General features: G+C 57.9%; 2 protein-coding genes across 4 annotated transcripts in view; one reads left to right on the plus strand and one right to left on the minus strand.

Moving 5' to 3' along the window:
* Positions 1-923: 923 nt before the first annotated feature.
* Positions 924-2,665, plus strand: ENHO (energy homeostasis associated). Its single transcript, XM_090037569.1, has 2 exons — positions 924-1,076; positions 1,247-2,665. Exons 1-2 carry the CDS (start codon positions 963-965, stop codon positions 1,640-1,642), a joined length of 510 nt encoding a protein of 169 aa, XP_089893695.1. The 5' UTR covers positions 924-962; the 3' UTR covers positions 1,643-2,665.
* Positions 2,666-2,728: 63 nt separating this feature from the next.
* DNAI1 (dynein axonemal intermediate chain 1) overlaps positions 2,729-25,704 on the minus strand; it is a 228,848-nt gene continuing 205,872 nt past the window's right edge. For all 3 annotated transcript variants that reach the window (XM_090037568.1, XM_090037567.1, XM_090037566.1), the window contains exon 20: positions 2,729-3,287. In XM_090037568.1, the coding sequence (XP_089893694.1) occupies positions 3,183-3,287 (105 nt within the window). In that variant the 3' untranslated portion in view covers positions 2,729-3,182. The remainder of the gene's footprint in view (positions 3,288-25,704) is intronic.

Consider the following 25,704-nt stretch of genomic DNA (forward strand, 5'->3'; position numbering starts at 1 on the left):
TGTGTGCAAGTGTATGAGTGCGGGACTGTGCACAGGTGTGCGTGCACGTGTGTGTATGCACCTGTATGAGTGCGCATGCAGGTGTGCATGTGTGTGTGCAAGTGCAGGAGAGGGAGTGCAAATGCAAGTGTATGTGTGCAAGTGTATGAGTGCGGGACTGTGCACAGGTGTGCGTGCACGTGTGTGTATGCACCTGTATGAGTGCGCATGCAGGTGTGCATGTGTGTGTGCAAGTACAGGAGAGGGAGTGCGAATGCAAGTGTATGTGTGCAAGTGTATGAGTGCGGGACTGTGCACAGGTGTGCATGCATGCGTGTGTATGCACATGTATGAGTGCGCATGCAGGTGTGCATGTGTGTGTGCAAGTACAGGAGAGGGAGTGCGAATGCAAGTGTATGTGTGCAAGTGTATGAATGTGGGACTGTGCACAGGTGTGCGTGCACGTGTGTGTATGCACCTGTATGAGTGCGCATGCAGGTGTGCATGTGTGTGTGCAAGTGCAGGAGAGGGAGTGCGAATGCAAGTGTATGTGTGCAAGTGTATGAGTGTGGGACTGTGCACAGGTGTGCGTGCATGTGTGTGTATGCACGTGTATGAGTGCGCATGCAAGTGTGCATGTGTGTGTGCAAGTGCAGGAGAGGGAGTGCGAATGCAAGTGTATGTGTGCAAGTGTATGAATGTGGGACTGTGCACAGGTGTGCGTGCACGTGTGTGTATGCACATGTATGAGTGCGCATGCAGGTGTGCATGTGTGTGTGCAAGTGCAGGAGAGGGAGTGCGAATGCAAGTGTATGTGCGCAAGCGTATGAGTGCGGGACTGTGCACAGGTGTGTGTATGCACGTGTATGAGTGCGCATGCGCGTGTGCACGTGTGCGCGGGAGTGCGTGTGCGCGAGTGGGGGTGGGTGCCAGCGCGTGCAAGCCCGTGTGTGCGGGCCGGGGGGCGTGTCCGCGGGCGGCCAATGGCGGGGCGGGGCGGGGCCGGGCCGGGCCGGTCCCGCGTGGGGCAGAGCCGGGCTCGGGGCTCCGCGCTCCGCGCCGCGCCGCTCGCTCCGGGGCCGGGCCGGGCCGGGCAGGTGAGCGCCGGGCGGGCGGCGGGGGCCGGGGGGGGCTGCCCTTCCCCTCCCCTCCCCCTCGCAGCGCCCCGGCCGGGCGGCGGCGGCGGCGGCGGCGGCGGGGGCTCGGGGCACGGGGCGCCCCCGGCCCGGCCCGGCCCGCCGGTGACGCTCTCGTGTGCTCCCCGCAGTGCACGTGGGCGCCGCGAGGCCCCCGCCGGCCGGGACCCGTCCCGCGTGGGAGCCTGCCCGCGGGCGCCCGGCCGGCCGCGCCTCAGCCGCTGCGCGGGCCACAGGGACCGGGCTCCGGAGCCGGGCGCCCCGCAGCACGCCGCCCCCGCCGATGCCTCGGGGGCGCCTCGCCGGGCCGGGCGCCGATGGGCAGCGCGGGCCCGCGCCTCCTGACGGCCATGGGGGCAGGTCTGTCCGCCGGAGCCGTCGTCGCCATCTCCTTTAACTGCGTGGCCGCCTTCCTCGTCCTCGTCCTCTTCCTCATCCTGTGCAAGGCCTGCCGGACGCCCGCCTGCCCCCGGAGCCCCGCGCCCGACGAGGCCCGGAACGAGGAGAAGTCCCTGCTCCAGCCCTGAGCCCGCCGGGACCGCCGTGGCGCGTGGCCCGGCCCTGCGGGCAGCTCCGGCCGCGGGGGCACGCGGCGAGGCACCGGGCTGAGGGAGCGGCGAGCTGGGCGGCCTGCGGGCGCTGGGCAGAGGGTCTCCCAAGCCCCTGCCCTAGCCGTGGGCTGGCAGGGGGCACGTGCGCGGGGGACGCGGGGCAGGGCTGAGCTGGGGGGCACTGCCGCGCCGGCCCCTGCGCACGGCAGCCGAGGAGCAGCCCGCTCGGCGGCCCTCCGCCCTCCTGGCTCTGCCGCCCCGGCGCGGAGCGCCCCGCGCGGCCCCCGCCCGGGGCGGGCAGTGGCGGTGGCGGTGGGGCAGGGTCCGGGGGCGCGGAGGTACATCACACTCGTGACATCGCACCTGGCTCCAGCTCGCGGTGATGTCGCGCTCGGGGCCGGCAGCCGGGCTGGGGCTCACCTGGCCTGCGTGGCGCGGGGGCACTGAGCCGCGCGGGGAGGCCGTGCTGGCGGAGGCCAGCGTGTTCGCTGCGTGGCTGGGCAGGCGCGTGGAGGGCCTGGCGGTCCAGCCGGGAGCCGCGAGCCCGTCGCCTGCCCGGGCAGGGCCCTCCGGCAGCTGGCGGTGGCCTGCAGCGCAGCCCTCGCAGCGTCACGGGGTCTTCCACCTGGCCCGGTGCGGACGCCTGCCGGGGCTGGTGGTTTCTTGCCAGTGCTGGCACGCAGACAGCTGGGTGTTGGCAAGCTGCCTCTGGCCCCTGGCGGCACCCCCCGTAGCGCCGGTGCCGACCCGCAGCCAGCGCTACAGCCAAGCAATAAGTAGCTGCTCCGAGGCCGGAGCAGGGTGCCTGCCCCCGGCCCAGCCATTGCAATAAGGGCCGCGGGGAGTTCCCGGGGCTGGGGGTCGGCAGGCGATGTGCCCAGTGCCCCTCGCCCAGTGCCACCTCCCCGGCTTGTCACGTTAACGACCCGCCATGAGGTGTAACCAGTCCCTTCGCGGTTGTGTTTTTACTAGGACAATAAATCTACCATAGCAAATAGGCCGGCTCCTTGCCCCGTGCTGTGATTTCCTCGCCCGGGGGAGGCTCGGCTATAGCATCTCTGGCCCCGAAGGGGCGAGCAGCAGGCTGGCACTAGGCTCCCAGGCCCGGCTGCCAGCCCTGCCTCGCGGCCCAGGCCCGTGCCCGTGGTGGACGGCTGGGTGCTGACCCTGGCCTGTGGGGGGGGCTTGGAAGGGCCTGACCCCCTCGGTCCGAGCACCGCAGCCCCGGCTGGGAGGGGTCAGCCATGTGGCTTGTGCCAGGGTCTTCCCCAAAAACCAGATCCTGGCCCTGGGGGGCCGTGCCTGGGCGCCCCCCGCTCACCCTGGTCGGCGCTTCCCTGGCCGCAGCTGTGCCACCGCGCGGCCTTTCCGCGGCTTTATTGACTCGCTGGGCAGCGCGTGCCGTGATGTGCGGGCCAGGATGGGCACGGCCTGCGGGGCAGCCAGGAGACGAGCTCGTTGGCGGAGGAGCGCAGCTCGGGTGATGTGCGAGGGGCGGGGGCTGAGCTGCACCCGCTCACTTGGCCTGCTTGCTGTCTGGCTCCCGCACCAGGTTGAGCAGCTTGTCCAGCTTGGCGATCTCCACCTCGGGGCCCTTCTGCACCTCCTGGCCCTTCTTCTCCTGCGGAGGGAAAAGCAGACGGGGCTGTTAGTGGACAGGAGCCGGGCGCCGGCACCCGGGGGGTCTCTCCCTTGCAACCCATGTGACACCGGGCACAGTGCAGGGAGCCTGGAGGGCTGAGGGGGCAGCCGGTCCCCAGGCGGGCACGCTGTAGGGCTGATGCACTGCCTGCACCCTGCTCCCCACCAGGCCCACACCTGTGGACAGAGCTCATTTGGGCACCAGCGTACCCTCTCTGCCCAGCCCAGTGCAGCTCTGCCGGGCTTGGCCCCGGGCCGGGCGCTGCAAGGAGGTGAGGGAAGGGCACCGGCTTCCTCAGCACCCACCAGAGAGGAGCAGGCCGAGGCGTGCCAGGTTTCAGGCCCGTGCTCCCCCATGCCCGGCAGCTCGCGGCGGTGCGGGGAGCGAACCGAAGCCTGGCTGCCCCGCCGGCCCCCGCACGCCGCCTTCCCTCCAGGCTGCCCCACCGAAGCAATGCTGCTTCCTTTCCCCCCTTGGCCCACGGCCCTCGTCTCCACCCCGGCGGTGTCAGGACGAAGTGGTGACGGTCCACAGCTGAGGGGCCCTTCGCTGGAGGCGTTCAAGCAGTGCCAGGCTAGGCTGGAGCAGCGCGGCCGGCTGGGTGCAGGGGCTGGACCGTAGGAGCCTCGGGGATGCTGCGTGAGCATCTGGCCGTGTCACGACCTGGGCTGACGGCAGCCCCCGGCGCTAAAAATAATACCTGATGGTCCCCGTGGTTGTGGTGCCCTGCCACTCTGCCCACCCACGCCCGCCCCAGGGCAGGGCCTCTCCCGGCTCGGGGAAAGGCATCGGCAGAGAGAGGAGGGGGGAGCAGGCTGCGCACAGGGGCTCTGCCGGCCTCGCGCCTACTGCCCTAGCGTGGCTAATGTGCGGGGGGGCCGGCATGTGACAGCTGGCGTGTGCCTGGGCTCCCGCCGGCTGCTCCTGCCCTGTCCCATGGCACTGCCTCGCCGAGCTCGTCCGCTCGCCGGTGGGGGTTGCAGGCTGCCAGGAGCAAGCCACGGATGCCAGGCAGGCACTCGAGCAGACCCTGCTTCCGCTCCCCCGGTGCCCACGGCGGGGAGAGCGCGCGGGGGCAGCCGCCCGGGCCGTCAGCCTGCTTTTCCGTGAAGGGGACGGGCCCTCGAGCATCGGCTCTGTTCATCGTGATGGGATTTGCTGGAGCAACTGTTGGATTATGCTCCAGAAGCGCCTGCCGGCTGCCTCGGGATTAAGGATCAGGCCAGCTGAGCGGCCAGGCGGATATAACCCTGCACACAGGGCTCAGGAGCGATGCCATCGCAGCCCCGGCACTCGGCTGGCGCAGATGCATTGCTGCAGCCAGATGCGGGATGACGCGGCCGTGGGTCTGGGGCAGCAAGAGACACCGTACAATGCCTTAGACACTGTCGCCAGCTCTGTGACAGTGACACCCCCATGCACACATGTGCACGCACACGCGGACATGCACACGCACAGCAAGAGCCCAAGCTACCTGCTTCTGGGCTTTGCTGGTTGCTCTCTCACCCCTGCACCCTCCTTTTTCTGCTTCATGTGTTGTGGGGATTGAAGCCTCCCCCAGAGGCGCTGGTGCTGCTGGCACGAGCGCCGCAGGGCCCTGGCTGGAGGTCTTGCCCCTGCGCTCAGGGCAGCCTGACGCTGGGTTGGGGAGGAAGGGATTTTCTCCACAGCTCAGACTGGGGGTTGCCTCCCTCTGCAGCGGGGGCACGGCCTCTGCCTGGGGTCTCTGGAGCATCTATGAACCCCTTTGCAGCAGCAGGACGTGGCACCGTTGTCCCCCTGCTTTCCCTGGGGCAAGGTCGGGGGTGATGCCTGGGGCCGTGCCAGGCACGAAGGTCGGTTTACAACGAGGTTGGATGATGGATGCGTCTGGGCTGGTTTGCACAGGGCTGACCCTGCGACCTCTGGAGCTGCCTCCCAGCCCCACTTCTCTAGGACTCTGTGATTGTACCTACGGGTGGTTTTCTCCCACCCTGCTCCAGTGCCGGACGCACGTAAACGTGGCGACTTCCGTACCGCGTGGCCATCACAGCCTCAGAGCCAGTCCCACCGAGCCGGAGGAGGCTGCATCCCGTTCTGACACGAGGGTGGAGTGAGCTCTGCCCCCAGTTTGCTCCTGCACCAGACGAGGCCTCACACGCGGCGCTCGGCACTGTGCTTGCTGCCCCGGCTCCCGCTCACTGCCAGCCCACGGCCCAGCTCCTGGCAGAGCCGATTCCCCCACCACGCCAGGGCACCGGGACCAGGCGGGGCCGACGTGCCCTGGAGCGGAGGACACGGTGGCGCTGGGGAGGAGAACCTGGTCGTGGCCCTGGGCACACCCGCACCCTGGTGCACTGTGTCCCGGTGCTGGCCGTCTGCCTCCGGTGAGGAAGGTCCCGGGAGACCTGGGAGGCAGCACCTGGAAAAGGAGCGGTCCCAGGCGGCGAGGCGGATGCAGGTTGGGAGGCGGCGCCAGCTGGAGAAGCCCGCAGGGACCGGGCAGGGGAAGCTAGGTCCCACCGAGCCCGGCCCAGCAAAGGCACCCGTTTGTGTGCGCCTTGTTCCAGTCGGCACGTCTGTGCTGCCGTTGCTCCCTGGAGAAACGCGGGCACGGAGCTGGGGGAGTTTGGCAGGGAGGCGGGCTCCTGGCCCTGACGACGGGACGTGGAGCCCAGTCCTAGCCAGGACGCCTTGGGGTGGCGTGCCCACTGCTGCGCTGCCTGCTCAGACCCTGCGGCGACTGGGGGAAGTCACAGAGCCATGTGCGAGCCTGGTCGGGAGGGGCTGCGCGTGCCAGCGCCAGAGCACGGCGAGTCCCAGCGCCGAGGGCCATCGGAAGCCGAAGCCCAGCCGGGAAATCTCTCCCTCTGGGTCGTGAGATCAGGGCTGTCGGCAAGGAGACTGGGGGGCAACATCACCCCTTTCTTGGCTCTTACAGAAATGCGGCGCAGCCTGGAATTACGACTTGGCAGCTTGGCGACTGCACGTACACGTGCAGCCGTGCAAATGCACAGGCAGTGTTACACACTGAACAAACCCCCTCTCCCCAAACACCCCCCTCCAGCCACCAAATGTGTCTCCCTGGAGCTGGAGAGGAGGTGGCAGTGGGTTTGGCAGAGCTGATTTCCTCCCTCCTTCCCAAATACACTGGAGCATGTCGCCCCCACGGCAGGCTGCTCCGGGATGCATAGAAAAGCTCTCTCTGGTGCCGGAGTTCAGGTGGCCACAAGGGAAGGACAGAGGGGGACATCCTCCCAACACCCCGACCCCGACCCTGCCCAGAGTTCCCAGAGTGCATCAGCTTGTGCACATCTGGGCACGTGCACATCTGGGCACACCACCTCAATGCAGCCAGGGACACTGGTGGTGCTGAGCGGGGGTTTGACACAGTGCGCGGATCGGAGCCCGGTTCCCTATTGCGCTCCTCTCCCGCGCTCTCCCTCTGTCTGGTAGATTAATCCCAAGGCGAGTCTCACACCAGCCAAACCCGGCACTTCGCGACAAATCTAGCAGCCGGCGAGCAGGAGACAGCTCACACCAGCAGGCGAGCTGGCGAGGAGAGAAATCATCGCGTCGCGGCTGCGGTCTTGAAAATCAGGTCCCGGCTGTTTCCTGCGCAGGCGGCTGGATTGCCTCTGCTGGAAACGGCAGAGGTGACGTCCACCGGGCCAGAGCTCAGCGCTGCCTGAAGTCCCAAGAAAGAGGGCGAAGTTTCCTGGCTGGGGTGGAGCTGCGGTGCGGCGTGCCCGATGCGTCCCAGCTGCCCCAGCGACCGCGATGACGACATGCTCCGGGACGTGTGCCGGTAAAGTTCATGGAGGCCGGAGGATGTCCGCAGAGGCAGCGAGACTCCACAGGAGCAGCACTGGGCTTTGCAGATGCCCTCCTCCCACGTCCTTCCACCTGCCACGGCCGCTGCATCGTCTCCCGTTGCCCTTGATCCAATCCAGGGCCCGCTCCGGGCAGGCGTGCGCCGCCTTCCTGCAGGCTTTCCTCGGAAAAGCGCACCCCTGAATGGGCACTAAGGCTGTTCGACCAGGGGACGGGCTCTGGGCTGGATGCTCAGCGTCCGCCTGGGCACCTGGAGGAAGTGCCGGCCGTCTGTGAGGCCTCTGAGCCCCAGCACAATGCCCAATAAGGACTAGCAAGGGCCTTGGGAAGAGGATCCACAGACGACATGAACAGGAAAACAGAGGGGAAAGCTGCAGCCTCCCTAGGGACCTAAGTGCACAGTCCAGACCGCAGGTGTGGGCCTTCCTCCCGCTGGGATTCGCCAGCTGGAAGCCTCTCCTGGACTCAGCCAGCTCTGAAGTCCTCCTGCCCCCATCTAACCGCACGAAGCCAGTGGGGCGAGCACTCACCACCACGCGGGAGACCCAGAGTAATTAGACAGACACGGGGCCAGAGAGAGAGAGAGAGAGAAAGAGCATGAAAGCTTTTGACTCTGCCGGGCAGTGGCTGGCCATCCCTGGGGCAGCAGGCAGGCCTGTTCCCATTAACCCCCCTCAGCCTCAGCGACTGTCCTGGGGCTGAAGTTGCAGCCGCACGCTGTGCTGCTCACCGTAGCCTGGACTCGTGCAGAACGGGCTGGTTGCGGGCTGGCTGAGCTCCTGGCAAGAGAAAAACTGCTCTGTTATTTGTCTGTAGTCAAAAAATGAGTGAAAACTAAGAGCTGGTGTTCTTCAAGGGGGGTGTAGAGATGCCTCCAGTCTAAAAAGGCTGAGGACCACTGCTCTTGGTCCTCCAGGCTTGCCCAGGAGCGGGTGTCAGCTGGGCAGGTCTCAGAGGATCAACGCGTTGGATTTAGGAGCCCATCGTGGCACTCAGGCAGTGCCTAAGTGCTTCTGCCTTCAAAAAGGCTGCTTACACGTGCTGTTGAAACTCTTCCAGTCTGGGTACTGGGCATGGGAGTCAGCCTCCGAGCCAGCCCCTCCTAGACCGTCAGTGCTGGAGGCTGCAAGTGAGCGATGAACAGGGGAAAGCCCTGCTCAGGCCCGGCTCGTCTCCCTTCCAGCCTCCGCTCTCTGCCGCGTGTGACACAGGAGTCTGGGCAAGACGGACCTTTGGCCCGACTCAGGAAATGGCAGATCTCACGTTCTTCTTTTCCTCGATATACATAAAACACGGCTCTTCTGCAGCCCAGGTCCCAGGTCCTGAACTAACTCACTCAGAAGATCCTCTTTCATCTGCTTAGAGACCAGGCTTTATTAACGTACCTGCCCCGATACGGGTCACATGCTGTCAGGTCTGAGGCATATCAAACCCCACAGGTTATTGCTCTAATTAGTCCCCTCGGTCCCTCTCCCTACATCACCGTGCTGCTCAGAAGCAGGCTAGTCTGGTAAAGAAAGCCGATTACACACAGCAACTTTCACCTCCCGCGTCCCTCTCATCTGAGGCACGTTTGCTGAGAAATGTGGGTGACCCATTGCGCAGCAGCCTCGCAAGCCAAGCCTGCGCCCAGCAGCAAAGGGGAAGAGCCTTCTCCTGCCACGGGCCCAGAGTGGGCCAGAGCGGGGCTGCACAGGCAGGGATGCAGCGTTACCCTCCAGACTGCAGCCCTCGTCGTCCCGCACACGGGTGAGAGATGAACCCTCTGACAGGAGCACCAGCAGTGGGGAGGAACTACCATTAAATATTCAAGTGCTGTGCTAATAACAGCGCGTGGCTGCAGTGCCACCTGCGCTGAGTCTTGCTTCCATTAGCAACCTCCTTCTAGCGGGGCTGTTTCCACGCTTCTCCCCAGGGAGCCTCCCAATGACCCAAATCCATGGTCCGGGGAGCTGGGCGGGCTTGTGGCCGGCTACAGAAGTGCTGAGAGTCCCAGAGGTGCTGGCAGGAGGAGAAATGAGGACTGCGTCCTTGCAGGGAGAGGTGCCGGGTGTTCACGGCTCTCGCCAGCTGCATGCGGAGATGCTGCTACTCAGCACCTCTGAAGACAGGGCTCTAGGTCCAGGTGGGCAGCCAGTTGTACAGGCCATTTGTGTCTGCGTTTTGGCCAAGGGTTGGTTGTCTGTGGGGCTACAGTGGGACAAGACCTCCTCCCTCCACTCAGTACACAACAGCGTGGCCCATGGGCTTCAGAAATCCCTGCCCTCTCCTAGGCAGAGAGCTGTTTGGCCAGGGGACCTACACGCCCCGGAGAGATGAAGCCTTGAGGGTGATGCTGAGGGTGGTTAGGGTCTGAGAGAAGGGCCCTGGAGTGGCGGGACTGCTCAGCCTTCCCCTGCGGAGACCTCCACGAGGGCTTGTCGTGTCCCTTGCAACTCGGATTGCCAGCCTCGTGGTGCCTGCTGCAGCAGGGCTGATCCTGGGGGAGGTCTTCATGTGCAAAGAGGAAGAAGGAATGAGCCTGCTGCATGAGCAAGCAGAGACTCGATGCCTCCTGCTTCACTGCTGAGACACAAAGCAACCCTCCTCTCACGGTCTGGTGGCCCACAGGCTGCAGCAGTTATCAGCCCCAAATCTGACCTGCCCTCTCCCTCGAGCAGTGATTCTCAGCTGGGGAGATGCCGGCTGCCCAGGTCCGGGGATCTCAGAAGGTTTTCCTGGGTGGACAAAGATGTTGTGGTGCAGTGAACTGGTTGTTCCCCTTTCAAAAGCTGTCAGTGCCAGAGCAGAAGAATAGTCATGCGTGGGTATGTGTGTGTGCACATGTATGCATGTGTGTGCACATGTATGCGTGTGTGTGGGTGTGCATATGTATGCATGTGTGTGCATACACACGCATGTGTATTCTCCCGTTAAAGACCTCTGGAAGAAGTCAGGCAGGGAGCAGCCTTCATCTACAAGATGTCCGGGAAACTCAAGCAGAGAAGCAGAGCCATATAAGTGCCGAGACGATCAGGTCCGTTAGCGGAAGGGATGAATGAGCTTCTGGCAGCTTTTCTCCGAAGCCCCGAGAGGCAGGAAGTCACAGGGGATGTGCATCTGGGGTCTGGCTGTGCAGACTGGGTCTCACTCTCTTTCAGGGGGACGGAGAAGTCAGTGGTTTCGCTCCAATGGAAACGCGTCCATCTGGCTGAAACAAGGCCCCGCGGGAAACACGCATCTGAAAGAGTCGAATCCTTCCGGGCTTCCTCCACACTCCCTCAGCTCTGGCTGGGATGGGCCCAGGGTTTAGTTATTGACTCTGTTAATGAGAACCATCTCAGCGGTGTTGCTCTTTGGCAGGCTACTGTGTTAAACTGAAGAATAACTCCCTGGTTGGGTACTGGCTGGGGTGAGTCGCAAAGCTTTTATTTATTGCTCCAGACACAGCTGAGGCCTCGCTCTAGGCAACAGACTTCAGGCAAAAGCTGTTTTTTCCTAATTGTCCAGCATATGCAACCAATTCCCACAATGCAGGAGCCTACTGGCATCTGACACAAGGGATGAGGCCAGCCATCCAGACCAAAGGGTGGTGCAGGAGCCCCAACCTGCTAGGCTGCAGCCACGCTAAGCTATAGGAAGCTCCTATGCCAAAGCACAAGATGGGAGAACGGGGCCTCATGGCCGCTGGAGGACCCAATAAGCAAGAAAAATAATGAGAACACACTAATGAGCAAAAAAAGGATGCTGAAGGGAGTCCGATAGCAGCAGCTGAAAAAATTGAGGATGAAGGTAAGAAACAGAGCTGGCAAGAACTCAAGTGCAAGTGTGTAAACTTGGCAAACGAAACAACATGCCAGAATAAATCCAGAGTTTGGAGATCTGTCCCCCGCAGCGTCCCCCGGCAGTGGGAATCACGTGTGGTGTCTCCGCCTGTCGAGGACAAGCTGCACTCGGCTGCACTGACTGTCCATCAGCCCAGCGGCCGGGAACAATAAACCTGTCTGAGCTCTGGCCACTGAAGACGGACCTGAGGTGGTTTTCTGCTTTGCCTCCGGGATCCGGAACGGCGGCCGCCCAGGACACGCAGACCCCGGCAGCCTGCGTACCAAAGCAACAGCGACCAGACACCACCCGCGGAAAACCTTCGCAGGCTCAGAACAACATACAGCTGCTGCTTCACCGGGCTCCCATGATGTCCGCTCCATCAGGCCTTGATCGGCACCAGGTCTGACTGCTTCTAGGGCTCCAAGGGCGCGTTGTTTCCATTGGCGCAGCTGGGAACGCTGATGAGATGCCGGCGGCCGACTGTGCCCGGGGGGTTTTGAATGGTGCCCGTCACCGGGGCATCCAAGCGCTGCTGGTTTTGCACTGCAGAACTGGCCGGAGACATCCCGGATCGCTCCAGAGAACCTCGTCCTCTTCATGCTTCGCTTCCTCTGCTGGGCCCGACTGCACGGCCCTATGATGCGACTGATAAGGAACCCAAGAACGAGCTGGAATTAAGCCAGTGCTGGCAGATAGCGAGAGAGGCTGCTGGGCTGTGAGCGCAGAGGCTGGCATTTGCTTTTGGGGAGCACTTAGCACTGCCAGGAAGGGAGGCCTCCCTCACCCTTGCCCGCGTCCCGAAGCAAGGAGCTCCTCGCTGTGGGCAGACGTCAGCCTGCCGCCACCAACAGAAGTCGGCGTGCAATGACCCACCACCCTGTTTTCAGGGGTTGCAGCCGCTGAGCGCGCACCAGCAGGATTCAGCGTCCAAGGAAGCAGGAGTTCCTGGCGCGAGGCGGTGGCTCCGGTGATTTCCCGGAGTGCAAGAGCAATCGTTCAGTGCTTGGGGGTTACTGGAAGGGCCCCCACTGCCAAAGCTACGTGGTGGCAGGGAGCCCTGCCTCTGCTCCTCCAGAGGCTCTTTGGGCTTTGTCACCCTGCAGAGCCAGCCCCTGGCTGCTCAGTGCCGCGAGGAGCAGAGAGGGATCCTGCCTCCCCACTGCTTCCCACTGGTGTGAATAGGCTGCAGCAGGAGGCAGGAAGGCCCCAGCTACCAGCCTCGCCGACAAAAGCAGCAGCCGGCTTGGGTGGGGACAGGAGCTTTTCTGGAGCTGATGGGCTGTCCACTGCAGATGTGCAACGGGGGCCCAGCTCCTGACCGTCTCCCTGCCTCGGGCACGGGTGATCAGAGCGAGCGGCGCTGGCTGACGCTGCACTGGAGCGAGCAGACTTCTCGGGCCCTGGGGCTTTCCCCAGTGTTGTGTCACATTCGTGCGGGTGCCTGCGGCTACCAGAGACTTTGCCGGGAGATGCTCCTTCTGCCACGCCACTGCCAGGGGTCGGTCTGGGCTTCCCAAATCACCCCATCAGGGAAGGCAGCCGCACAGAGGGAGAACATTAGTGCCCGTTTCTTTTCCCGGGGTCCTGAAGAGCACGATGCTTGCAGCTGGACCTGCTGTGAGGCAGGCGCCAGGGAAAGGGCAGGCGGAGCAAAACCAGTACGCGCCAGGGCAGGTGCCGATGGGACCATGTGTGGGGGACGGTGTCGCTGGTCAGTAATAATGGCAACTCTGCTCGACGTGCCTAAAAACCCTGGGACACAAGCAGTGCCCGACCCTGGCCAGACCCTGCCATGGTGGGCAAAAGCTGGAGGGGTGAGAGATGCGGGGGTGCTGCTTCCGGCCTTCGCCTTTGCTCCACAGCTCCCCAACCACATTTCACTTCTGTCTGCACGGCACTGTGCAGCCGCAGGCAGGCAGCGTCCTGTCTCACAAAAGGTCCCGCAGAGCTTTGCAATTCACCTACAGCTTCACACCATCGAGCATCCCTCTGGCACTGAAATGCAGCCACTTCTGGGGCGGAGCACAGCAGCACACAGCAATGCTACACAGCAGTTTAAAGACAGGAAGTGGATGCTGCACCTAATTAGGCAGAGTTGAATTAGCCACGGCTAAGTGCACCTGGAGGGGCTGAGCAACACCCCCTCTCTAGCCAAAAGGGTCTGTGGTGGTGTGTAACAAGCATAAAAGGTCAGGGATTTTCAGCGCGGGTCCCACTCCCTCGCATTTGCTACACACAGACCCTGAACTGGAGTCAGACCAGGCAAACGCAGCTCCCTCCATCCCGCTTCAGCACGACACCCACAGCCAGCTGGCTCCCCGCCTGCTGCAGAGGCCTGAGCTGGTGCGTGACAAGGCCAGAGAGGAGGGAGGTCTGTATAGCCTGGTCAGAGCCCATCAGAGCCGGGCTGGGGGCATGAAGGCTGGTACCTTGAAGAAGCACTCGCTTGGCACTCTGCTCGCGGAGCATCATGAACTTAATGGCCACAATATGGACTTCATCTTGGCCCCAGCCCCTGCTCTTTGGCTAATGGATCCGGTCTCTCTCTCAGCGCAGTAAAACACGAGGCTCATAAACTCTCCCATCGAGCCAGGAAAACAGAGCTCTGCCACAGTGCTTATCATCATAAAGCATCTGCGTGGCTGGGAGCATGCAGGAGCCCCTGGGCCTGATCCAGCTCACAGCGAGGCCGCTGGAAACCTTTCCAAGAACTCCTGGCCCTGAGCTTGGCTTCTTCCCTTCTGTTTTGCTCCTGGGCTCTGCACCTGCTGTGCCTCCCTCTAGGCAGGGAAGAGCAGGATGCCGAGGGGCTGGGCATGCAGGAGTGGGGCCGGGGGGAAATGTACGGATGGGAACCGAGGAGGGCAAGACCTTGGGGACACCCACAAAAGCCTCTCTGTGGTTTGGAGCCTGAGTGCAGAGACCCCTGCACTGGCACCCAGGCTACAAAGGGATTTGGGGGCCTTCAGCCATGGGTGGGGGCCTGGTAGGTTTGCAGAAGCACCTGGGGCACTATCTAGCCTCCACCCAGAAGCCCACCAACATCGTTGGGTGCCTCAGTACCCTCGCAAAGCTAGGTCTTCACTGCTTCTCCTCCACCGGCTTTCGACGAGCTGGAGGCCCTGGCACCTCTGAGGTTTTCATCTAGGCTTGAGCCCGGGTGCTGGCTTCACGCAGACTTGGGCTGGGACACAGCTGCCTTGTGTCCCAGCTGTGCACAGCTCCGGAGCAAGGACTGGGCAGACTTTGGCATTTAAAGGTCAATTTGATATGAGAAAGAAGCCAAGTCTTTGGACTGGAGCGTCTGCCTCATAAGAGCACCACCCAAGACCATCCGATCGCAGCGGTCTTTCCTGCCCAAGTGCAGGGGGCTGGACCCAATGATCCGTAAGGCCCCTTCCAGCCCCTAGCAACTATGAAACACCAGCAGTGCCATACTGTACTGGGTCAGACCCACGTCCATCCAGCCAGCATCCTGTTCCCAAAGTGCATACTATACAGGGAGAGCACTGGCCCGGGGATCTCTAGAGAGCTCTAGCTGCTATTCAATACGCTCCCTGGCGTCCACCATTATTGCTTCAGACATGACAGAGGAAACATCTCCACCTGTTTTGTTCAACAGCTGTGAATAGCTCTATCGCCCGTGAATGTGTCCAGTCCTTCGTTAACCTGGCTCTGCTCTCTGCCCCCCGTGACAGTGCACCCACAAGGTAACGACGAGGTCTATAAAAAGGGACTTTCGCTTGTCAGTTTTAAACCTTTCATCCACTAATTTCAGCAGGTTCCCCCCAGTTCTAGTACTCCGGGACTTGGTGAACAACAGTTCCCTGTTCCTTGGGTCCGCACCCTTCGTGATTTTATGGACCTCTATCTGATCCCCCTTCCGCCTTCTTCTGAATAGTCCTAGGCTTTTTAGTCTCTTGTCTGGCAACTGCTCCAAGCCCCTGGTCATTTTAGTTGCCCTTCTCTGGACCTTTTCTAATTCGACTACATCCCTTTTTGAGATGGGAGGACCAGCACTACATGCGCTATTTGAGATTTGGGCATATCACGGATTTGTATGAGATGAGATCCAGGGAGCAAAGCAACCCACCCTGCCCGTGAACAAAGCTTAATTTTCTCATATGCTCCAGGGAAACTCAGGCGGGCACTGATCCAGTCCAAGCCCTGCCGCCACACCTCCACTCCTCTATTTCAGGCAAACTTGGGGCTATCGCCTGCTCCAACATGCCCCACCCAGCCGAAACCAAGTCTTTATCCGTTTCCACTGGCTCGACTGCCCAGATGCTGCAGTGTGCTTATCGGCAAAGGGAATAGCCCTGAGTCAATCTCCCATTCAGTCTCCCACCCGCTTTGACAGCTCTGTTCCTGGCCTGCAGACAGATTAGCTGATGGAGCGGATATAAGTGGTTGGATTTATTTTGCAGTTGTTTGGAAAGAAATGGTGCAGGACTCGTCGCATTAGCGTGGAATTAAATCCGCTGAAATCCCCATGGGGTGATTAGCGACGGTGCCCGTTAGCCAGTCTTGGATCATGGGCAGCATCTGTGGAGGGCTCTTACACCAAACCGCCGTGCGAGCCAGACATTGTGTGCTGGGGGAAAGACACTTGGGACCACGGCCTTAAAGCTCTTGTCTGCCTAACTCCCACGGAAATCAACAGGGCTGGTCTTGCCTCACCCAGGGGTTGCACTAGATGTGACCTCTGGAGGTCCCCGCCAGCCCTGCTTCTCTATGACTTCTGCATTTAAGCACACCAAAATGTAATGCACATTATCTTAATGAGCATTAAGTGGGTTTAGGCAGGTGTCTACATGTGCAGGCTTTAAAACTCATTAATGCTGTATGTGGACTGACTTGGGACTAAAGTTGGTCCCAAGTCAGTCCACACACACACCATTAATGCGCTTTAATGTGTCTACACATGCATTAATGCACTTTAATTATTCACGCCTAAAGTTGATACCTGCATTTACAGTTATCAAACTTAGGCAAGAATAGCTCAAATTCACCACTCTTAATGAGCATTAGGGGCATACATGTGTAGATGTGCACCATTAATGTGCATTAACTTAGGCTAAAGCACATAAAGCGTCACATGCAGATGCACCCTATGAGCCATACCTGGGCTTCGGTGTGTGTAACACCAAAGCACGTTGAAAGAATGAATGACCTAGCCTGGAGATCCTGCTGAGGTCGCTAAGCGAGCATGACTGTCCCCGTATTACAGACAGGCCAAGGATGCAGAGAGCTTAACTTCAGGGAGAGAAGGTTATCTAGTGGTCAAGGCATGGGGCTGGGAGCCAGGGATCCTGGGTTCTGCTCTCAGCACTAACGCCAACTCACTGCATGACCTTGCTTTATTTTTCCTGTTCCTGAGGGTGGATTTGACAGGCCATCAAGCACTTTACTGTAAGGACAGGGCAGGGGCAGCAATGGGAAACAAGGAGAAGCAACATTACCAGCCCAGCCGGCTCAACTGGGGACATAAATGTGTGTCCTGAAGACCCCCAGCCACTGGGCAGGAGAACACAAGGTAGAGATCCTGGAACTGCGGATGAAAGGAGCTTCCTCCCCCCACCACCCAGAGAAGGGAAATAAGATGACAGAGTGAAGCAGAAACCAGAGAAGAGGCTCTCAAAGGCCAAGCTCTGGAGACCCCAACAGATCTTCCCCTGAAGCTGATGCCGGGAGCAGGTCCGCATGCACCACAGATGAGCTGGTTTGATAGAAGGGCCAGTTTGCAGTGGCAATAGTGGTAATAGCTGTCTAATAATAAACCGCCATGTCCCAAACCCGCTCTGGGCTCTGCTCTGTTCTGCGGGGAGAGTGGGTTGCAATCTCTCTAACTGCAAGCGGCCTCCCCACAGCATTTCCCACCCTGGGGGCCATAACCAGAGCCTGTGCACTGCACTCATGCAAAGTACTGTAATCACTGTCTATGCAGCGCACGCACACAAAGTACTATGACCTGTGTCTATGTACAGAGGTACGGCGCGGCCTGGGAAGAACAGTCCTCACTGACCTTTCTCACTGGGAGGGTGGCAAAGCACGGGAACAAGTTACCCAGAGAGGTGATGCAGTCTCCATCCTTGGAGGCTTTTAAGGCCTGGCTCGATGAAGCCTTGGCTGGGATGATGTAGTTGGGGCTGGTCCTACTTGGAGCAGGGGGTTGGGCTAGATGTGACCTCCTGAGCAACCTTCCAGCCCTAATTTTCTCTGATTCTCTGCATGAACTGAGAAGAAATATAGAAAGCTGAAATCCATGAATGAGCAAAACAGCTGGTGCGAGAAAGGATGGGTAAAATTAAAATGCAAGGAATGAGGGTGGGTGTTGAGATAGTGGAAGAACCAAAGGGACCGGGTATGAACTTGGCAGAGACAAGTAGCAGTGGAGATCTGGACAGAAGGACAGAAAGCCTCGACACGAGGACTTGGGGTATAAATAGTGGGGGCTGCACTGTTCATTTCTTTGTAGCAGTGAAGGGGAGCATGATTCCCCCCAGGAGTTTTTTGTGCTGGCAGCTTTCTGAGCTGGGCTGACTGCTAAACAGCCCAGGCAGCGTGGTGACTGTGTGACAATAAACCCCTCCAAGCTTTCACCACAGAACATGAAGTTGAGTCCTTTTTTCTGTCCCATACCCAGACTCCAAGCACCGGCCATCCGGAGTGCCCAGACACCGACAGCCCGAGTGCCAAAAGCAACACCCGAACACCATACATCTCAGAACAACATACCGCACGCACGCAGTGTACTGGAACCAGCGTGTCTGTACTGTGCACATGCAATGCACCGTAACCGCCGTGTACTGAGCCAATTAAATACCTCTTGCCTGCGTCCCCTTCTGCGACGGCGGGTGCAAAAGGCAGGTTGGCAGCAGCCTGATGTGCAGGGAGCCATATCAATACGCCCTGATTGCAAAAAGCAGCGAGCCGCTAAACAGCGGTGTGGCGAAAACGCTGGCAGGACTGAATGGTCCATCAACAGCCCCGCATGGGTACACAGGGAAATGGCTGCGAGACGTAATGTGATTAGGCGCATGAGAGTTGGGAGAGGAATTGCTGCACAGCTGTGTTGTGCATCTGATCACTTCAAACTGTCAAGGATTATTTACACCCTGCCAGGCAGGGGCAGCAGGAGTACACAGCACAGCAAACCACAGTGCCGCATGCCAAGCACATCCTCCCTTCAGTGCACCGCCGGGAATTAACTAATTAACCCCCCAAGACCCCTGTGGAAATAAGAAAGATGGTTCTCCATTCCCTGGGGAAACCAAAGGCACAGAGAAAGCCAGGTCAGTATTTCCTGTGCGGGGTGCCTATGGTAGGCGCTTATGGCTGTATTTTGGTACCTAAATAAATGGCTTCCCTTCCAGAGAGGCTGAACATGCATGGTGCCCACTGACTTCAGAGCAATGGGTGGCAGCTCTAGCACTAACTGAGAAGCCTAAATGCAGATATAGGTGCCTGAGTTTGCAAATGCTGTCTAAACCAATTAGGCCAAGGACATCAGTGAAGTCAGTAGTGAAGCTGAGGCCAGAAAACAGCCGTGCCAGGCTGCGTTTCCCTTGCTGTCTCATCAGATGTTATGGCGATGGGGCAAGGACGCAGCCCTGACACACAGAGAGGCAGTTTTAATCCCCTCATCATTTGTCATCAGGCTCGGTGACAGGCAAACTGCAGAAAACCACCACAGACGGTTGAAACTCTCTCTAGCAGTGAGTGAGAGAGGAAGCTCGGGATGTTTAATTTGCCAACCTGAAGCACTTCATTAGGCAAATGATGAGAAAAAGGAACCGTCGGATGCCGCATGCCCTTGATCTGGACAGCAAACAGCCTGGCGTGCTGCAGGTAGCAGATTTCTTGGCAGCACTGCCTCTAGCCATTTCTGGTCTGCTCCAGAACATAAGGAGAGTCCTGTGATGCCACCGAATGCCAGCAACAGAGCAGGCGGAGGGGAGAGCAGAGCCCCGGGGTTCGAACACACCCCGGAGCCAACTCTGTGTGCAAGCTGACTCTTGCTCTGCCCCAGACGGAAGTCACCTTCCCTGCAGGGCTGAGGCAGGTCCGTCATTTCAGGGCTACGGCTCTGAGCCCCGAGCCCAGCTGTGTAAAGCAAAAACCTCAGAGTTGCAGCTGTGTTGGAAAGCAGATCAAAGATGTTAAGGTCTGGAAACGAAGAAGCAAGGAATGTAAATACGGACTGTGCCCTGTGGCAGAGGGCGGTTTTATAAGAGCGGCGCTTCCAGGCTGGGTGTAATCAGGCTTTTTGTGCCCGATCAGATCAAGCTGCCTGTTAAAGACCCACTAGAGCTTTTCTTTTCCCCTTTTCCCTCAGGGTCCCCAGTGCTATGAGAGGCCTTCCCACCCCACGCAACCCGTCTGGCTGAGTTTACTGACCTCTGACAGCCATTTTGAAAGAAGCTGCCCGCGGCAATCTCAGCCTTGCTCGCAGAGGGCAGCAGAAGCTGGCGCCCTTCTGGAAGAGGGCATGGAAAGGCATGAACTTCAGGACACTCCCCGAGGAACGACGTGATCCATCCAGTCCATGACAGAGAAATGTTCGGTGTTGGAGAACAGTGGGGGAAATGGAGCCCGTGCCTAAGACTCCAGTCAGCTTTAATTACACGGCAAAGCGGAAGAGCAGGCACTTTCCTATTATTAAGATCACTTGAGACAAAAAAGATCTGCCGTGGGGCCTAAATTACTGAGAGGGCCCAGCGTCAGATAATTTCTGCTCATGCTAATTAATAGACGTCAGTGTATGTTCTGAGCAAATGCATGTGCACGGAGCGTGCAAGATGCTCAACTCCCTGTTGCTGGGTGAAAAGGGTTGGGGTGGTATTGAGAGGCTCTCAACCCCCAAACCTAGCCAGGAACTGATGAAAAGAGTTGCCATCTGCTTCCCAAGGACCCCCTACCCCTCACCTGGCCTGGATGCTGGAGGAAGTGCAGCTGCCGGTACCCGACCACGCCGGGTGTCTACGTGGCACTGCACTGTGCAGTGTACACGCCCCGGAGAGGCACTGCGCAGAGCAAGCCTTCTCCTTTGTGATTAACTGGCTGCTCTAAGTACAAGACTCAGTTTCCCTTTGTCCGTGACCGCCCAGCAATGCTCTCCCCCTCTGTGGTGGGGGGTCTCCTGTCCCAGCTCAGCTGCACACGTCCTCTACAGACCCTCCTGCTCCCGCCCACCAGTGCAGCAAGCCCTGACAGTACTGGCACAGGCGACGAGGGCAGGCAGGATGTTAGACACAGCCTCACACGCTTCGCTTTGCCTCCCAGCGTGTCAGTGGTGCGGCACATCCCACCGGGGTAGGTTACAGCAGCTCTCAGCTGCCCGGTGGTGACCTGGCACACAGTGATGTGGTGGTGTGCTCTAGAGCACTTGCTTACATTCACTTGACCAAAGCTGGGCTAACACAAGACGAGTCAAAGGAAATGATCAGGCCAGAAGACGTCCCGGGTATGGATCCTTTTAGAAAATTCAAGAAAGATGGGATGGAAAAAAGCTAGGTTATAGAGCTTGCTACAGGTCCCTTGCAATGTACTGAGTGGTTAGACCAAGCTAATTTTAGACCAGATATAGCATAGAGATAGAATAAGAACAGGCATATGAATATTCATTAGAGCAACCCCTATTAGGAACCAGCTGTTTTACCTTACACAGTCAGCTTTTTGTTATTTTTGCCAAGCCAAAGAGCATAACAATCTGGGTTCATCTCCGATTTTTTAGCTGTCAGCCTTGAACCACGATACTTGCTGAATAGCCCAGTTGCAGGTGAACTAAGATAAGAGCGCTTTTAAAATTCAATTTAAGACATTTCCCCTACCAGGCTGGCCACCTGCTAGAGACTTTTTAAGACTTTAGGACTTAGACATGTTAAAATAATGAGCATTTTATGGGTGTTTAATCAATTGCTTAATATGTCTTATCTGTACTGTTTAGTCATCTATATCTTTTCTGAATTTTATTCTTTGATTTGCTATTAAAATGTATCTTTGTTTACATGTGTGAGTATTTCGTTTGGTGAGACTGGCGCTTTGAACCCGTCTTGGTTCTCAGAACATACCTGAGGGTCAGCACCAGTATGTTGTGAACATCCCTAGTGCAGAGACCCAGGTCCAGCCCCAAGAGGCTCGTTACATGTCCAGCTATGCTACGTCGTCCGAGGGAACTAAGCTGAGTCTGCAGAAGAGAAGACCGAGGGGGACTGAACAGCAGCCTTCACCTCCCTGCAGGGGGGTGCACAGAGGACGGAGCTGGGCTGGTCTCAGTGGGGGCAGATGGCAGGACAAGGAGCAATGGGCTCCAGCTGCAGCAAGGGAAGTTGAGGTTGGATATTAGGAAAGTTTTTTCACAATGAGGGTAGTAAAACACTGGAACAGGCTCCCCAGAGAGGTGGTGCAATCTCCATCCTTGAAGGTGTTTAAGCTCCAGCTAGACAAAGCCTTGGCTGGGGTGATGTGGTTGGGGCTGGTCCTGCTTGGAGCAGGGGGTTGGACTAGATGTGACCTCCTGAGCTCCCTTCCACCCTCCTTGTCTGTGATTCTGGATGGGATGAAGTGTGTTAAACAGCTATTAAGTCTAGCTTCATGGAAACGCATGCTACACAATTTCATGGTGTAAGCTGTACATGCTTGTAGAGGAAGCTATCTACTGACGCTTCAGCTGGGAAATGTCTCAAACCCAGCTGGCACATGGTGTCTGGTTGTGTTAACAGGATCACCTCACCTGCCTGCTCTGTTAAGGGTGACACACCCTTGGAAACATTGCCAGGGAGCAGTTTGTGCACCCAGGACAAGGCAGGATGTATAGTTAAGCCTGGGACTGGCACAAGAAGCACAAGCCTGGGGGAAAGCTGCTGATCCCTTCTCTTCTTGTGCTTCCTATTCTCCTAGAGGCCAGGGCAAACTTGGCCATAAAGCCATGCAGCAACTACCTACCTGTCAGGAAATGACACTATTAAGGATGCACTCATCCCCTTAATTCTGTCCCCTTGTGTATCTGCATTATGGCAATCTTTCATTACACGATCTTATGCTACATGTCAGATAGTATGCTGTGGTATCACACAGTCTTCATTTGTTACCTTCATGTGTAGCATCTTGTTTAAACTTTTCAGGCTTCCAGTGGTTTCACTGTCATAATGACTCAGTGTATTTTTCACTGATTTTCCATTAATAAATGTATAACAAAATGCGAAAGATTTAAGAGGCTATGTCTGGCTTGACTTGGAGACACTCTGCAAATGCTAACTGAGCTCTGTTGTCTCTCACCAGTCATCTCTTAAAAAAAACACTTTGGGCCAAATCCCATTCCATTTATCAGGCCTTAAAGTGGACTTAAATACCTAAGGGTGAAGCTACATGTTACACTTAGACTACACTAAGCACATTTAAAATGCAAGCATCTGCACATTAAAGCTCATTAACTTATGTTAAGTGCCCTCTGAGCATCTTATTGTCATCCCACTTTAGGCAAGAGCTAACTCTGGGCTGTGCTACCCAGCTCATGCTAGGGTAATTTCAGTCTGCTCCACAGAGAAAAAATGAGGAATCTGCAGTCTTCCAGCATCCCAGGATGCACTTCTCCTAGACTCCCCTCGCATCTCCCAGGTGTCCTGGCTCCTGGCCACACACCTGCTCATCAGTCCTCTAGTAGCAAGTCAGAGCTTTGTGGGCAAGAAATGATCTTAACCCTTAATGTGTGACTGCTCACAGCATGGTCTAACGTTAACATGGCTTAACGCTCCACAGATTTCATGGGGGCCGAGTGTAACGTGGGACTTGACCCTAAGCTCGATTCTATTCCACGCTACTTGAGTCCCTGAGAAACTGTTCATGCGAAAGGTGGGTGTAATCTCCTTCTCCCTGCTTTCAAACACAATCGAAAGGGTCAGCTGACAGCATGTTACAGAAGTGGACGCAATATGGATTTTCAGGGACTGAGCAGGGTAGAAAACAATCTCATTTAGGCACTTAAGTCTCCTTCAGACCCCAATGGGTAGAGCAGTATCTGGCTCTTAGTGCTGTATGAATGGAAACTTTTAAAAACCACATTTTGATTTACCAGGTTTTTTTTCTTTTTTCATAGAAATCCTGCCAGACTAGCTTCCATGGAACTTATATTTCACCTGTGGCAGTAAAACCCAGCTACTACTCTTCTCTCAGGGCAGAGTGTACTTTAACTTGTGGTTAAATAAGGTCTTATAAAACTCACAAAACAATTTGCAAGTAGAGATTATCCTTTGCTGCTGAGGTGAAAATGCTTTGCATTTTTTGCTTCAAAAACGCATCTTTCAACAAGCTTATGTCACTAGTCGGGGAAGTGCTGTGGGACAAGGGACCAAAGGCAAACAGCGTGCATGAAGAGTGGTTATTCCTTAAGGACATGATCCTTGAAGCACAAAGGAAGTCCATTCCCATGCGGAGAAAAGGTGACAGAAGGGCTGGGAAGCCCTCTTGGCTAAACAGGGAATTCATGGCCTTCTTAAGAAAGAGGCTTATAAACAACATCTCAATTATAAGCATCCTGAGCATGAGAAAACTGCCTGTGTGGGGACAGATGTTCAGCAGTCGACTGAGGCACTGCATCCAGCAAACAGAGGAAGTCCAGGGAGGCCAGCTTGGTCTCCCAAATGCCATCGGTCACCCTTGGCATAGGTGCCGAGTACATGGGGGCCCGAGAGCCCTGGCTCCCCTCAGGAAGAGGGTAGGGTGACCACCTGTCTGTAATTGGGTGGGACAGTCCTGAAATGGGAACATCAAGTCCTGGGCTGCGTGACTGCAGGACAGTATCTGTCCCAGATTCCCACTATCGTGCAGAGATCTGGGTTGAAAAACATGGGAAACGGCGGGTCTCCCCTTGCAGGCTGGCTGGCTCCAGCTCGCAAGGGGCTGTGGGACACAGGACTCGGGGGCGCCACGTGCATGTGTACACATGCACATGGCAAGGAAAACAGCCCCAGGCAGTGATGGAGAGCAGCTCCCCCGGCTGAGTCCTCAGGTAAGTCTTTGGCGGGGGAGGCAGATGGAGGCCCCCACGGTGAGGGAGGGAGTAGGGTAGGGGCTGGGCCTGGGGGTACCACCCAGCCAGGATAGTGCATGGGGCCCGGGGCCTGGGCAGGAGTGGAACAGAGCCATGGGTGGCTTATCCAGGGGGTGGGAGGGCAGCTCCCTGCTGCTGCGCACACTCCCAGGGAGGGAGGAATGGGGGAAGCACATGCCCCCCAGACCTATGTGTGGGGCGAGGGCATATGTCAGCTGCCCGCTGAGGGCTCGGGGCTCCCCGCTCTGCTGCCCCAAACCCCCTGAGGCATCCCTCTCCCCACCTAGCAGCAGCAGGGGTGGCAGCACATCGTCGGTGGGAGGCTGCAGCAAGATGCGACTGTAGGTCTTGGTCCCGGCAGCACCGTGTGCAGGGTCTGAGAGCAGATTTTACTCTGGTCCCACCCCAGCTGGAGCACTGGGGCCAGGGTGAGGCACCACATATTACGAGGGATGTGGAGAAAGAGGAGACGACCCAGAGGTGGCAATGAAGATAAGGAAGGGGTAGCTGTGTGATGGCGGCTGAGAGGGCGAGGTGTTTGTAGACAAGGAGATACAGAGGGGACAGGAGAGGGCAGTTTTAAACATCTAAAAGGCTGCCACAAAGGAGGGCAGGGACTGTTCTTTTCCCCTGCAGCAGAGAGCAGGATTGCAGCAAAACAGACTGAGATTGAGATTCGATCTTGGGCAGCATCTCCTCCTCTGGGCAGTTCCCAGCAGAGCCTGGACGGCATCTGTCTGTGCTGGGGTAGGAACAGAGCAGTCATTTTATTAAGCTCCTTCATAACTTGCTTAGAAAAGCATTATTAAATCTAATTGCCTCATGCCTCTATTGCAGCGTTAATTATAACAGAAGCAGCTGAGAGGATATGGCTAGCAATCCATCTCACCAATGTGGCCGTGGCTCTCTTGAAACTTGAAAAAGGCTCATCTGACATCACGGCGTGAAACCAGAGGGACGCTTGCATTAACCTGCCGCCGTGACCTCGGACGGTGGCGATGACACCGCTAACAACGGCTTTGCTGCTGAATGCTGAAATGCTGACCAGACTGCAGCACCTGAATTAATTTGCTGTGTTTGCCACCGTCTCTCTGTTGTACTGAAACATAATTACTTCAATGCCATAAAACCAGTTACATCCATCTGCTTGGCTGCCTGTGGAAATTAATGGAGCTTCTTTTCAATAGAGTATTTCAAAATAAAGACAGGCTGCAAAGAAAACAACGTGGAACTCATTATGCTCCTGAAGGCAGATGCAGCCCTCACTCAAGCTCCTCATCTCTGCGTCCCACCGGCGGAGCAGGCGGAAGCCAGCCATGCTTCCAGCTCCAGGCAGACCGAGGGCAGCTCAACGAAACAGATACCTGGCAATTAATTAGCGGTGAGATTTCGGCACAAGAGAAGCCCTATTAGCAGAGGTTAACTGGAGCTGGTGCACATACAGAACAGAAGCCGTGCAAATACGCTGAGTTATGAAGGCATCCACGTGGCAAAGAAACACTCCCCGGTCAAGATGTAATGAAGCTAAGGTGGAAGAAGAGCCTGTAACTCTGGGGCAGTGTCACATCAGGCCAGATCCTCCGTCACACAGCATCGCTCAACTCCAGTGCGGTCGGGGGAGTGGGGGAGAAACAAGGGCATCCTTGTACCCCAGCAGCTAGCCAGGCCCCTATGGGCCTTTGGGGACCAGACAGAGGCTGAACTGGCCCATGGCCGGCTGGGGTC

This window comes from Crocodylus siamensis, chromosome 3, assembly GCF_052110815.1.
Source record: "Crocodylus siamensis isolate JL-2025a chromosome 3, ASM5211081v1, whole genome shotgun sequence".
NCBI lineage: Eukaryota > Metazoa > Chordata > Crocodylia > Crocodylidae > Crocodylus > Crocodylus siamensis.

Bases quoted from the DNA above. Each gene is read 5' to 3' on its own strand.
- ENHO (XM_090037569.1), top strand. From the start codon at position 963: ATGGCGGGGCGGGGCGGGGCCGGGCCGGGCCGGTCCCGCGTGGGGCAG. The intron at 1,077-1,246 runs GTGAGCGCCGGG...TGCTCCCCGCAG, and splicing joins GGCCGGGCCGGGCCGGGCAG to TGCACGTGGGCGCCGCGAGG.